Here is a 16,193-nt window from a genome sequence, read left to right on the forward strand (position 1 = left end):
TGTCAAAAAAAAGCGTCTTCGGTGCGACAAAGCCAGTACTGCGGTCACCAACCCGCCTGCCCAGCGTGGTGACTATGGGCAAAACACATAAGTTCACGTTATTTTTGGCGTAAACTTGTGGAGGTCTATGTCTAGCAGTGGACTGTATAGGCTGTAATGATGATCTGAATTGTGGAAGCCAGAAACCTACTGAAGTTCATCGCATTTGGATAAAATTGCGTTTTTTTTTCAAATTCGGATACCAACGCTTAAACTAGAGTAGTAGGAAAACTTTGAAATTTTTTTAATTCATTCTTATAGTTCAGAAAAAAAAGGTTAGGGTTGTTAACAAGGCCTTATTTACAATTTTGGTACTAGTGACAGTAATGTTAGGTTTTCACAACATTAAATATGGACGTGATATGACATTATAAAGACTTCACTTGTTTATGTACTTACACACGTGTTCAGCTATCTTATAATTTTATACACGTACACGGACTAGGTCTGGAATACAGATAATTAATTATAAAGCTTACCTAGCCGAAGAATATCTCTGCGAACTCTGCCGACTGTTGTTATTGATGACGTGCGCATAGTGCCCGTGGTGCATGTGGGGCTGGTGGCGGTGGCCGTGCGCGCCGCAGGTCGGCGGACACGGCGCCGCGCCGCCGTATCGCCGGCGGCCCATCTCCGGTGATGTCACCGGGCTCTCTGTTGATGGCATTGGCTTCAGCATACGTTTCAGTGTGCTCGAATCTAAATTGTAAAATTATAACAATTTAATAATAAATAAATAATAATAATAAATAAATATCTTATAACATACACACACGGTCGTCTGTTCCTGTTACAGGTGTTAACAGATCACTGTTATAACTATATTTTTTTGATAAATATACATAGAAATATTACATATATAAATATATTAATACCAATATTACACTTAGACTCGGACGGGAACCGAACCCGCAACCCGCGGAAGAGAAAGCAGGGCCACTACATACTGCGCCAACGGGTTAGCCATATGATATAATATCCTTATAATATACGAAACACTATATATATGTTTGTGTTTATTATTGCTGTTTACTTCTTAAGAAACGATATAACGCAATCGGTATAAAAAAAGAATGGGGAGTGTAATCGTGTGAAACAGGAAAACAACAGTGATGCTGATAGTGACACTGACGAGTGACGCTTTATAGCGCTTTTAGCTATAGCAAAATAGATGTATAATATACTGGACGTATAGTATACTAGAGATATAATAGTATAATTAGCATCCACTGTACCCATACGATAAGCAAGCGTCAATGTATGTTTAAATTTTAGAATTTTTAATAATTATGACTTGATTAATTCATTCGAATATTTTAATTTTTAAACATTTAAGGAGTAAACTTTTTATATAAACGTTTTACGTTAAACTTTTTATATAAAAGATTGTATTTTGTAATTACGTGTTTCATTAGTAAATAAAGAAATAACACTGAGACAAAAGAAACAAAGATATTGTCATAGAGATAGTTAAAAAATCTCTTTATTTTCACAACTATCTATAATTATATTAATAATAATGTTAAGATGACTGCTCTGGTATAGTGGTGCGTGTGTTGTATTGGTGCTTAAGTACCAGGGGTAGAGGATTCAATTCCCGCTCGGAGTGGATATTTGTTTTTATTAGTTTCCCGGTCTGGTTGTCTATCCTTGAAGATTTCCCCACCGTGAAGGCGCGATTAACTGTCGGTCACAGTTGTTATCAAAGACGCCTGCTCGTTACTCGTAGTAGGAAGTATGTATATCCACCAACATGCAATGGAGCAGTGTGATGAATTAAGCTTCGACTATGGCCAGCAGTAGGATACTACAAACTAAATTAATCAAATCAATAAATGTTGAAATAGAACTTTTTTACAATATAAAAGAGGCCTATGCTCAGCAGTGGAATTTGACAGGCTCAATCGTACTTTTTATAACGTTTCATTGTATCAACAGGATTGTGATGGAAAATAGTCTTTATTATTATTAATATTATTAATTACTAGCTGTGCCCGCAACTTCGTCCGCGTGGAGTTTAACAAAATAGTTATGGTTTAGTTCGCAGAAATATCAAATAAAAATCTAAAATAAAAGTAGCCTAAGTTACTCCTTATTACATCAGATATCTGCAAGTGAAGCAGCCGTTTCAGAGATTAGTCGGAACAAATAGACAGGCAGACAAATTATAAAAAAAAAAAATATTTTCGTTTATGAACCGTGTATACATCCATATGCATTTAGTAAAAAGCAGTTATTTTAATATTACAAACAGACACATAACTACATAACTTTTACTGGGTGTACCGATCTTGATGATTTTTAATTTAATCGAAAGCAGATGTTTATTGTGTGGTCACATTTAAATTTAATCGAGATCTGGTAACAACTTTTTGAGTAATCCTCTATAACGCGTATTTACGTGACTAATTTTTCGTCTACCTACGTTGTATTACTTTTCGATGTAAGTGAAGTCGGTTTTTTTTCGTTTGCGAGCAAACACAATTATCATCCCATAAATTGAGTACGACTTTACTGATTTCCTACATCTTTTCTTTAAGTTTTCTTATCTTTTGTACACAGTTATTACGACTTTTTTTTAATAAAGAACATTATGAATATTACAACTTGGCAATTATTTAAACGAAAAACAGGCCGTCGGGTCAGTTTATACAGCATCAACACAAAGAAGTCTGCAGGTCGGGTTAAAAACTGTTGCGAAATTATAGTACGTACCAGTTACTGTTAAAGCTATCTGACGTGTAACGGTATCCAGCAGATAAGATCTCAGGAATTATATAATAAATATTTTAGTTTTTATTTTCAGGTGTCAACATATTTTAGGTGTGTTTTGTAAATGTTTATTTATTTATTTTTTAAATTTGAAAACACAAACTGTAGAAAAGTTAAGTTTATATATAAATTTAAGAAAATCGTAAGTCACTCAGTCAGTTCAACCTGTTTCAGTCTAGTGCTGGACATAGGCCTCCCCAAGGAAATCGTAAAACATAACCTAAAAACTTAATTCTATCAAAAATACTTCAACTTGAATAATAGGCGCGAACTTATGTGTTTTACAAATCAATGTAAAATACACAGCAAAAACAGATTATATAGCCAGAACATACAATGATTGAAAATAATTAAGCATGATGTATTTGTCTATTTCTTGGTAAAAAATTAGAATAACTAGAACTAGAACGTGTAGATCTTGACCGAAAAAAAAAGGTTGAGGGCTAGAGGCGCGAAATTTTGATTGATTAAATTCGTTCACAAATTCATCCTGAGTATGGTAGTGAATGAAAATATTGAGTGACTAAACCTGTATGTCTAGAGAGAAATCTTAATAGATATTCCGATTTGCAATAAACTAGGCAGAGTATGTTCAAGTCTTTTCTTTAGCAGCAAACGATTAATACATTTTGTGTCCATCATATTTTAGTCAAAAAATCAGGCTTGGTTGTTATCTATATCTATTTCTGTTCATTGAAATAAAAATCTTTTAACTAAACTTACCCATATTCATGTCTTCTGTGCTCTTAGATTTAGTACGCCGCGACCCAGAAGTATTATTATTAATTACGTTGTGATTATGCATAGTGTGTCTGTCTTGCTCTCGAGACTGTAAAGAAAATATGTTAAACATAATTACTACATTATTTGTTACTTTTTGAATTAACCGCCTGTCAGGTAAGCATATTTAATGATATTTAAATTTTGTATGATGATTTATTATCTATTAGATTATTTGTTACTAACAATTCTATTTTTAGATTCCTTCGACTTATAGTTTCTTTTTAAAATACTTGTATTGATTTAAAGTAAGACATATCTATGTGCGATAAAGCCACTTTTGCATCACAGTATTAATTTGCAATTATGTCATATTTTTTGTAATTTTCAATGTTTTTGATTTAATTTAATAAATAAATGATAGTTAATCAAAAATTAATTCAATACTTACGTATCACCGATATCTAAAGATCGTTGGTGATAATATAAGAATACAAATATCTTGGAAAATTGGTGCATGCATTTTTACCGCCTTCACTTAACTTCACTCACTTCAGCCTATCGCAGTCCACTGCTGGACATAGGCCTTCGCGCCAAAAATGGTGTGAACTCATATGTGTTGTCACCACGCTGGGCAGGCGGGTTGGTGATCGTAGGGCTGGCTTTGTCGCACCGAAGACACTGCTGCCTGTTCTCGGCCTGTGTATTTTAAAGCCAGCAGCTGTCGGCTTTTTACATTCCTAGTTGGTAGTGGAACTGTGTTATCCCTTAGTCGCCTCTTACGACACCCATGCGAAGAGAGGGGGTGGCTATATTCTGTACTGCCGTAACCACACAGCATTAAGCACATGAAAATTATTTTGTTATACGAAACAAAATAACAAATAAACTACTTATAGAGACTAAGTTGTAAAAGAACTAAAAATGTCTTTGTTTTTCAGTCTCTACTCTCTGAGAAATTCCAAAACCTTGCTTGGACATTTTTAGCTTTGTTAAAAACCTACGGTAATACTAAAGTAATCAAAAGAGATACTTACGGATTCATTTTCATCTCCGTAGTCTACACTTTTGGGCATGTGTTGCAAGTGTTCTTTTGAGCGTGTAGAAGTTGCAGAGGATTTTGAAGAAGTTAACGTACCACCCGCCTGTACACCTTCTGACTTGAGATCTTGTCCATGCTGGGTCGCCTGACCAGTGCTTACTTGTGATTCTTCGTTAGTCTGAAATTGTCAAACAAACATCTACTATGGCAAAATATTTTTTCTCCCACTACACGAGCTATCTCTCCTTTCTCATGTTTTAACACGAGAAAGGACCACTGACTCGTGCGCTCGTGTGAAGGTCTTAAAAATGTAAAATATTTTCTGAAATTAGAAATAAGGAAAATACGTTATTCAGCTTTTTCGTTATCAATGTGGACTTTTGATGGTTTCCATCCATACAATGGAAAAAGGAAATCATACACAAAAATCCAAATTTTTCGTCACCAACACCTTGTCCTAATTCAAATATCACTGAAAATTGTAATAAAACTAACACGAGCTGTATTATATAAACGTTATAGAAACAAGTTATCTTAAACAGCTGCTTTTCAATATAATGAATAAAATGAGATCACTATTACATTAGGTGTAAGAATTTGTTTTATTCGTATCTTATATTTACAAGACATTCTAAACATTTTTGAATATCATATCAAAAATGTTTAGAATTCCTAATGTGAGGGTAACACAAAAATAAAATCGTACATATTTACAAGACATTTTTCAAATTTTAAGTACATTTAATTATAATTTAAATTTGCCGTTATGACCAGTAGTAGAGACAGACCAAACAGATAAAAATTTGATGAAGCAAATTCAGATTTGTATTTGGAGTGGATCCGATTGGAAGTCCGAATTAACGGTTTAGCTCGATGATAAAAGGTTGTAATTAACGATGCCTTTACAATCAAACATGCACTCAGTATAACGTTGTTACGTTTTAGCTACCCCTTGATTATGATCATTTTAAAAGGTGTTCAGAAATAGTTCAATTTTATTACATTTTAACAGAAAATCGCAAATAAGTACCTATTATGGATTCATTAGGTTTCCTTCAGTGAAATCGCGTGGCACCTAAATATAGAATCCGACTTTTTCAAATAGATCAAAACTCTTTTGCGGTTAAGTCTCAATTCTAGTAGGCTATGTTGTATTAATACGTCGATTTTTTTAATTTTTTCAAAAATGGAATCATCTTCATTCGATGAACTTGAACCAATTATGTTGTAATTTTATCGACACTGCATAATGTTCATGAATTTGTCGCACGGTCACTGTTATTTATAGATATTAAAACTAGTCAGATAACAAAGAGACAAAAAAAAAGATGAGTTAGACAAACAAAGAGAATTTCCTTCGCTTTTATAAATACAAAATATGATACTAATCTCCTCGATCCATAATTATTAAAGTAACATTAAACTAACCTATATAAACCAATATCAATAATGCTATTAACTATGGAGGACGATACACCAAATACTAAAACAGAGCTTTAAAATGCAATCAGGGTTTAGTATAGTTTTGTTCTACCGTCAATTCCATCCTCCTGGAATTGTATTATTTGTGTCGTCAGGCAGGCTTTTACGCCTAGATAAAGAAAAGTTGCCCGCAATAATGCTTACTTGAATATTTGACTAACCGACTTATTTATTTATTTTAATTACAAGGAATCTTAACTAAAAACATTAGCATTCCATACACCGGTATTTGATATCGTACGGTCACAATATTAAAAATAAGTCAATAGCATAATTATAACAACTTAACAGTAACAATACAATCAACATTTTTACACAACTCCAAGTTTTAATGATAAAATAATATAGTCGCAGTAGCGTGTGGTGACACACAGGGTGATTTACATTGAACGATATTATTTAATGTTTATTTTTATAAACGACTAGCTGAAACGTTGTTTTTCGATATATGTTATTCATCATTACAGCCTATCACAGTCCACTGCTGGACATAGGCCTCCACAAGTTCGCGCCAAAAATGACGTGAATTTATGTGTTTTGCCCATAGTCATCACGCTGGGCAGGCGGGCTGGTGACCGCAGGGCTGGCATATATGTTATTAAAGCACCTTGATCCCCCTTCCCCTTATAACTTAGCTGTATAAAAAATAGATGTTGACCGATTCTCAGACCTATCCGATACAAAATTTCATAAAAAGCAGACCAGCCGTTTTGAAGGACTATTGTAACCATTGTAACTAACACTGTGACATGAGAATTTTATATATAAGACTTTTCACAATTTTTTTTTTTTTTTTTTTGTTTAATAACACCTATGTCACTCGGATAGTATTTGCGAAGATACCCCCTACAAACAAACAAAGTTAGAAACTACCTCTTTATAATATTAGTATAGATAAGAAATGTTGTTCTAATTTATATTTTATATTTGTTTTGTAATTTCATTTTTAGTGAAGCTGGTAGGTCGGTTAGTAATTTTGGTAGTTGATATTGCAGTAGTAGTAGGTTCGTCTGGTGACATGTTGCTGTTCACCATTCTGAAACTGCTCAAGCAGTAGTATTTATTTAGCCTGATTATGTATTGGTATTATGTTACAATAATAAAAGAGCTCGTGATAGGTTAGTTACGTTACGTTATATGTTTTAATTTTTTTTAGGTATTATAGCTTTCATAATTCTTATTTGCAAATTATATATTGTATCAAGGTTTGATTTACATGTTCTACCATAGCCTAAAGCTTTATATAGGTTTAATAAAATTTTATATGGAATTTTTAAATATAGTGCGCAGCTTATCACATACGTGACTAATATGTTGCGTCCATTTTAGTCGATGGTCAGTTATAAGTCCTAGATATTTTTATTTATTGACTATTTCAACCACCTTACAAGAACAGTTGTGTAGATTAGCATGGTGACTGTGTGCTATTAGTTTTAATTATTATGTGATTTCCTATTTAGGGTAGAACTGATGTACATTAGTTTCGTTTTATCGGCATTTAGAATCATCATCATGAAACCACTTTAACAACAGGGTGAAATCTGTCTGTAAGTCTCTCAGAGCTGCATCTAGATCGTTATTTGCTGCTATAAGACAGGTAAATTTTTCAGTTAGATATTAGATTGACGATATCATTTACATAGGTTATATAATGCAAGGGACCAAGTACGGAGCCCTGCTGTTCCGTCTAATACTCGTGCGTTTTTACTGATGCTATTGCCAATCTTCACCACATATGATCTATTATTAAGATAGTTTTGACACCAATTACTTTAGGAAATCATGATTTAGCGTGTCAAATGCTTTAATAGTCAATAAACACGACCAGAACGTGTTTTTAGCGTTGATGTATTTATAAATATTATCCATAATATTTGAGAGTAATTTGGTTGAGCTCTTACCTGATTAAAATCCAAATTGTTTGTTAATTATTATATTGTGATATTTATAGGAGTGAATTTGTTTTGAAAAAACTTTTTCAACTATTTTATCTATTGTAGAAAGTATAGTAACTGGGCGATAGTTGTCATAGCCTAGCTTCCTTTTTTATGTATGGGCCTTACTATTCCAGTTTTAAGTTCATGAGGATATACCTTGTTGACAGTTATATTAATAAAATGTAACAGTGCTTCTGCAATTTCAGTATTTATAATTTTTAGATCTTGTGCTCTGATTTTATATATACCTTAAATAGTATATTCTAATATCTATCTAAATATGTATTAAAGTATTATTACGAGGTGTATATAACTTAAATACATTCCGTAATATTTATATTTCAAAATCGTCAAGCTTACATTTGTGCCATGTGTGCCAACAGAGGCAGTGACGGTTTTCGGCGCAGTTGACGTGTTGGTGGTCATAGTCGAGGTCTCTTGTGACTTAGGAGGTCGTGATGGAGGCTGCGTTTCAGTTTGCCGAGCGACCGCTACGAGAAAAGTATTAAAGAATATTATTATTGTTTGTCACACTAGTAATATTTTATGTAATTAATAAATATAACAGAAAATAATTTATAAATATCTATTAGGCATATAACGCGTAGTATATAATTTCAATTAAAACTAGTTATTCTTATTTTATACAATATATTTTGATCGTCTGGGGTTTTATTTTTAAAGCATGCGTGTCTCCGACATGGTATTTCATCCTACTGAATCGTATATTTATTTATATTATTTATATATTTGTAAGAGATTTATTAAAAAATATTTATTCTCTTTTTCGCCGGAACTCGCTTGCTTCAGCCTGTAAAATCCCATTCACTGTTGGGCATAGACCTCTTTTCCCATGTAGGAGAGGGATCAGAGCTTAATCCACCACGATGCTCCAATGCGGGTTGGTGGATATATATGAGTATATATGTACTATGAGTAACGACAGCTTTACGTGCTTTCCGAGGTACGGTAGGGAAACAAGGACTAACAACCAGACCGGAAATAAATATTTGTATAAACACAAATATCCACTCCGAGTGGGAAACGAATCCGAGACCGTAGGTGTTTAGGCGCCGCCGACACGGTGCACGCACCACTACACCATAGCGGTCGACATAAAATATTTAATTACGACTTTATTATTGGGCGATAATATTTTTACCTGAAGAAAGTAGAAAATACTAATTCCTTTTAATAAAAATAATTACGTTTCGGTGGTGCTTGATTAGCGGGTTGTGAGCCGGTGACGTTGTCGTAGAGCGACGTGGACGAGGTCGCCGCAGCGACCTTATCCGAGCGGCCGGCGGCTCCCGCGCCCGCATCTGTTTCAATGGCACGTGTAGTTGTACGCGGCAGAGTAGATGAGCCTATTCCAAAAGAACACATGATTCTTGACTGTAAAATTTATTTTAGATCGTGCGGCTCAACTTAATTTTTTATGTAAAAGGCCACTTCATTTATATATATTGCCAGTGTAATTAGTTGGACACAGAAGATATGAAATCTATTAAATCAAAGAAACTAAATCTTATTGTATAATTTAATGAAATCTGAACATAACGAATTTTTAGTTTTACAATTATAATTTATCGATTTTTAAGACTTCAATAATGTATTATAGAAAAAAAAAAAACTTCGTTTACTTACGGTATCGTGGATCTTGAGCTCTCAATCTAGCATATTGCTCTTGTGTCATGCAGGTACACTGTGGCTCGCGGCCGTAGGTTAGGCTGTAACAAAGGCAATATTAATGAATAACTTTAATTATACTTAAGTCTTATTCGTCAGATTTTAAATAAGAAAGGATTGAAGTTTCAGTTACCTTGATCGGTTTGGACTCGCCGGCGTGGAGACTGGTTTCCTCTTCGTTTTGAATTTTTGTTTACTGCCTGGCGGCTCCAGCTTGAGACTGTAGCTCGATGAAGCCTTACGTGAGAATTTGAATGACGGTGACTAAAATCACAAAATGGCAGCATTTTGTTATTAGTTTTTAGTTTTTATTGCGAGGGTGCTCATTTACTTTCTCCGTGTTACGCCAGCCAATCAAAATTTATAACATAATTATCTTATTTGTGGGTATTTGTATAATAAATGACCTATACTACTTTAGTTTTTTTGGTTAATTTAAACTCAGTATGACGTAATGCAACTTACACAACACTCTCTGAATTGTTTGGCGTCGATGGGAGAGGTGAAGTTTAAGCCCCACGTGTCGTTGGTCATCGGATCTTTCCAATAGACGAAACATTCTGAAGCCTGGCCGATACGAGTACCTGAAAATTAGAATAAAATAGTTAGTGTAGAAATAGTTAAATTACACAATTATTATTATGAATCATCTACTATTTATTTAATTTTATTTTAAACATTCACACAAAGCATATAATGTTTTATTACACCGAATATTAACACAAACTTGTAAATTGTATAATTTGAGAGTATTTTAAATACTTTTACAGTCTTAGAAAGTACTTAATCAATCTACAAGTAAAATGTAGTATTTCCAAGAAGTTCTACGTACTGTTAGTCTTTATCTCTCAAAGAGAATCAATTACAAATAGTTACAAAGCAGAAACAAAGTGTCGGGTCTCGATCAATAACGCACTTCACTGATCACAAGTAGAGCTAGTGAGATGCAGCTTATCGTAAATACACACAATTATGTATGTTATTCGAAGAAATTGTAGGTTGTGTGACTTCCGAAATTCAAAAGGGAACATTAGATTCAATATTCAGTTTTTCGTTTATGCGAAATTCGGTCAATTATACCATCTAGTGTAAATTTAAAACTAGGTTACAGCGGCCGCCGTTGCTACTTTCGGATTTGCTCGTAAAATTTACTACTACGTATCTCAAAACAAAGCACTCGAATAAATGAGGGTATTACCGAAATATCAACGATTAGATATATACGAGTGGAATATATTAATATAGATAATTTGTTAGCTATTTCTTATATTCATCCCTATTATTACTAAGCATCGATATTGAGTAGTAATAGCGACGTTTAACAAAACCCAATCCCCAAAACACTTGCGCAAATAATAGTAAGAAGATATAACTTTAAATTTATTAATAGATACAAAATAATAAATAAAAACATACCGGGTTGCAATAGTCTGACGTCAAGTATTTTGTCGACCTGCGAGTTGTAAGCGGTGATATGAAACACGCACTCGGGTGAATCTTGTATGCATGTGATGTTCACCGGCACTAAGTCCTCGGAAACCTGCTGCCATTTCACAGTGCCGGCCCCACTAGCTGACACGTGAAATACTTCTGCCCATAATCTGAAAGACAAATATTTATACTAGCCTTAATTACTTTTTACTTTTACATTACGTGTACTGCACCAATTTGTGTACCTATAGCATAGTCTAGTACCTATATACTCATAGTTGATACGCTAGTTATAATGAGCCGAAAAACACACGACACAATTTTTAATTTTTTCAGTCTACTTTAAACTGTATTATTTTAACAATAATGTTATGATAGTAATTAAGAAAAAAATGTATTAAAATGTCACATTGCATTCATTTGCCATTAAAGCTATGAATTAAAATTAGATTTTAAAATATTTAAAATAGTCAAAATATTTAAAATAGTGCACATAACATAAATATTAACTAAGGTTTTCTTATTTATTTACTACGATTTATATACAACTTTAAGCTTACCAATATAAATCAGCAAAGCTATTATATTATTTGTCTTGATTTGAAATTATATTTGTACCGTAACTACATTAGCCGAGATAATTTTAGAAAATCATAAGTTTGAAAGTAATGCAAACTGAAATAAGATAATATTTGAAAATGGATGGTTAACCATTTTATTGTTATATTTTGTTTTGCGTTAAATACGAATACAGTTCTAACATTTAAGGAGTAAAGATTGAAAATAATTATGAAATAACTATCATTATTTTCAATAAGTCGTTACTCTAGTTATGTGTATAACAAAATAAATTTATAGAAAGACAATTTTATCGTATATATAAATTACAAGGAAGTCTCATGAGATAGTCTATTAAGATTGTATTCTATAATATTAATAACGTCTCAATATTCGCGTAATTAATAAACGAGTAAGTCAAGATATTAAGATAAAAATTAAATTTTGTTAATTCAGAGTCAAAAACCATAGTTTTGTTTTGGTCTTAGCTAAAAGGATGTCTTAGATCTTGGATTGGGGTGACAATACATCAATGCCAACGGCGAGTACATCCCTCACTCTTGTTTTGCTGACGATATTGTCATCTTTGATGTTGGAGGAACTAGGCCAAATACTGGGCGGCCTAAATGAATCCTCCCGACGAGGCGGTCTCGGTATGAATTTGGACAAAACGAAAGTTATGTTTAACAACCAAGTCATACTGAGACCGGTTTCGGTCGGTGGTAAACTTCTGGAAGTTTTTCAGTATATCTACTTAGGCCATACCATTCAACTAGACCAAAACAGATTCGAGGAGGAAGCCGATAGGAGGATTTGGTTGGGCTGGACGGCGTTAGGCTTCGTCATGTCTTCACTTCGAAGATTCCGCAATGCTTGAAGACAAAAGTCTTAGAACAATGTATCCTGCCTGTTTAGTACACAAGCTTAAAGTCGCTCAACGTGCAATGAAACGGACTATACTTGGTGTCTCTCTCAATGATAGGATTAGAAATGAGACTATACGTAAGAGAACGAAAGAAACCGACATAGCCCATAGAATTAGCAAGTTGAAGTGGCAGTGAGCTGGTCACTTGTATCGCAACACCGATGACCGCTGGAGCAGACGTGTCCTGGAGAGAGTTCTACGTAAAATTGCCGGTGGAAGTTAGATGAGGATTGCGGAAAACCAGGATTTTTGGCGCAAACTTGGGGCTGACGTGTGTTCTCGTGTGGTCGTACTCTTAAATTTTACATAATATGACAAGATTTACTACTTTCGACTAGTGGTTGATGGCGATAAAAATAATTAATAAGAATTTTTCCTGTAGATCGATGTACGCAAGAATATTTATATAAAATCTTTTTTTATTATATCTAAGTAGTAAAAATGTATAATATTGTAAAATATTGAAGTTGAAAAGAAAAATTAAAAAGTAAATTGAATATCGAGATGATTCTACGTATATTTTAATGTTGCAGATTTTGGACTGATATGTAAAGAAACTAAATTTTAATATTTTTAAGTATCACGATGGGTCGAGTACAAACATTGTATAAGTATAATTTTATATATTATATCACTGGCGGCGACCAGAATTTTGCAAAATTACACAGTTACAATTTGCTAATGAAGAATATAAGCTTAGTAAAAGATAAACTAACTAACGACAAAATTTCTTATTTTTTAAATAAAAAATAAATGCTTATAGTTACGGAATTAATAACAAGTTACTTAACAATGATAATGTTATATTTTTATTCATCCTTAAGAATATTGTACACTTCCTATCCGTCACTACTATATCATGTCCTGTGCCCAAAGGTTATCTGGAAGAAATCGCTCTTCAGCGATAAGATCGCCTTTGTACATCTTTTATTTTGTAATTACTACTGTTTGTTTATATTTTGGTGTACAATAAAGAATATATTATTATTATTATTAATGTAATTATCCATATAACACGTAAAAAGCATAATAAATAAGTTTAGAAGGTCTCTGTGAGGAGTGAAATCGTATGAAACAACTGACGATCAGTGACTTTGACGCTTATTGACGCGGAGTGTGACACTTTTAATTGCTTATAGCGCTTTCAATTTTTAACATAACAAGCGTCAACTTATGTTTCGACTTTTAAAGTTCTATAATCTAAATTTTAGTTTTACAAATATCATATTAATCGTTCTTAAAGAGTGAACTTTAGTTGCGTGTTGAAGCTGACAATACATTTTTCTTTTAACTTTCAAATAATTCATAATAAAAAATATTTCTGGCTGGGTATAAAAGTTTGAATTAAAATTATATATAAAAAGAAAATATTACCGCAATAAATGTCCATCTCGTCGGCGAGAGTTCTGCCACGGGCTGTCTTCGTAGCGGTACGCCTTGCGGAGGATGGGCGCGCACGAACACGATGATAGTTTGTTGCCCATCGTGCGCTGGCCGCACTCGGCGCACGTTACTACACTGCCTGTAATATTTGATTTAATTAGGTATTTCAACTTGCTTCATCACAAGTTTTCATACTATTTAAGGCTTTTTATAAACCTTCATCATCATCATCATCATTACAGCCTATACAGTCCACTGCTGTACATAGGCATCCACAAGTTTACGCCAAAAATAACGTGAACTCATGTGTTTTGCCTATAGTCACCACGCTGGGCAGGCGGGTTGGTGACCGCAGTATTGGCTGTGTCGCACCGAAGACGCTGCTGCCCGTCTTCGGCCTGTGTATTTCAAAGCCAGCAGTTGGATGGTTATCCCGCCACCGCTCGGCTTTTTAAGTTCCAAAATGGTAGCGGAACTGTGGTATCCCTTAGTCGCCTCTTACGACACCCACGGGAAGAGAGGGGGTGGCTATATTCTTTAGTACCGTAGCCACACAGTACCTATAACTAGGCTCGACACTATAAATCAACTTAAACAAATAATTTGTACGTTACAACTATCTATCAACTATCGAGTTACCCTTAAAATCTGTCAAGTATTAATTATCGTTTTACAACAATAGATAACATGAAGTACTTCACAATAGATCTATTATTTCAAATCAATTTCTTTATATTAAGTTTTTTTATTAAATATTATTTCTGTTAGGTCTACTCTAATGGGCTTATTTAATAAATGATGTATATCTTTAAAAAGTTCTAAAGTAAAGTTCCGTTAGTATTCGAATTGAAGTTTTTTTTTTTTTACAAAAAAAAAACACTCATATACCCGTGGTCCCGTGATGTCACCAGGTGCCATCGGATCGAGAGAGCGAATGTCCACGATTGAGACTCTGTGATCGCTGAGTGCCGTGTCTATGATGATGTTTCACAACTCCATGCTGTAATCATAAACACACTTAGTATTTTGTTACGTGTCTCATGGAGACTCAAATTTTTACATTCACCATTTCCCACAATCATTTCGAATTGCGCTTATAACACATATAATTTTTAATTAAAAAATTAAATGCTTTATCCATCATTTAACCTTTTCCATGAACTTAGAAAAATCAATTCATGCTTATACATATTTGTTACATTGTTTTGATATTAAAACACAAAAAACTAAAGGTTTGGTAAATAAGCTTACAACTACTATATTATTGTTATAGTTTAGTTTTTATTTTATTTTAGGTATTAGAAACATTCTACTATGAGCATGCTTTAAAAGAAAATCATTCGCAACTACTATACATTTGCTGAATTTTGAAAAAGAAAGCTGAACATCAGCTGTAGCAGCGGATGACTTACTTCAATTAACAAGTATGTATGTACCCTCATAGCTTTAGTGTTTATGCCAAATGGTGTGATCATGCATGAAAAAACAGTTTTTTTTTTTAATTTAAATGTAATTCATGTAACGCGATTAGTTTATGAGGTGATTAAGTAAATTGTTTATCATAAGTTTTATACTCGACTAGATAATTATGTGTATACTAGTACGTTAATTCGAGAATTGAAAGCTTTAATTTTTTTTTTTTGACTATGAGTTTCAATAGTAAATGACTACCACTACATTATATCTACTTATTTAATATCTCTATACCTATTCGATGCAGTAACAAATTTAATATAAATATCATTGCGCGCATTTATAATATATAGTGCGCTACTTCAAAGCTATATTTTAATGCAATTGTAGGCTGCTGTCTTGCACAAGCATTATCTATTGTCTAAGCGGGATTACTAAACATTAAAATCAATAAATTGTCATTTCTGAAAATCTGTCGATATACATTGAGTTTTTGAATATGTTTTTTATGAAATGGATAAGAAGCCTTAGCAGCTATGTTAGGAATGCGCGACCTCCATTTCCAGACATCAAATAACCTACCTGTAACTATCATACCACAGATCGCGTTATCTAAAATATTTGCTTAAATCATTTGAGATATTACAGTCGATTATGATATTTTATTAGAGTTTCTGTTTAAAAATTAATTTTAATCGTATGAAATATGGAATATATAATTAGGATCAAATGATGTCAAGAGTATATACAACCTCAGCTCCCCGTCATAGTTTGTAGGTCAGTTAATTTGGACTTTATAAAA

At 33.2% G+C, this 16,193-nt stretch overlaps 1 protein-coding gene across 1 annotated transcript in view; it reads right to left on the reverse strand.

Annotated features, from left to right (window-relative positions):
• Window positions 1-14,079, reverse strand: part of LOC123654562 — a 104,920-nt gene extending 90,841 nt beyond the window's left edge. The window contains 10 exon segments of the mRNA XM_045590462.1: window positions 519-738; window positions 3,535-3,640; window positions 4,569-4,751; window positions 8,353-8,483; window positions 9,201-9,359; window positions 9,640-9,722; window positions 9,815-9,945; window positions 10,147-10,265; window positions 11,098-11,282; window positions 13,970-14,079. Of these exon segments, the coding sequence (XP_045446418.1) occupies window positions 519-738; window positions 3,535-3,640; window positions 4,569-4,751; window positions 8,353-8,483; window positions 9,201-9,359; window positions 9,640-9,722; window positions 9,815-9,945; window positions 10,147-10,265; window positions 11,098-11,282; window positions 13,970-14,079 (1,427 nt within the window).
• Between the last annotated feature and the right edge of the window lie 2,114 nt (window positions 14,080-16,193).

This window comes from Melitaea cinxia, chromosome 6 (assembly GCF_905220565.1).
Source record: "Melitaea cinxia chromosome 6, ilMelCinx1.1, whole genome shotgun sequence".
In the NCBI taxonomy this organism is placed as follows: Eukaryota; Metazoa; Arthropoda; class Insecta; order Lepidoptera; family Nymphalidae; genus Melitaea; species Melitaea cinxia.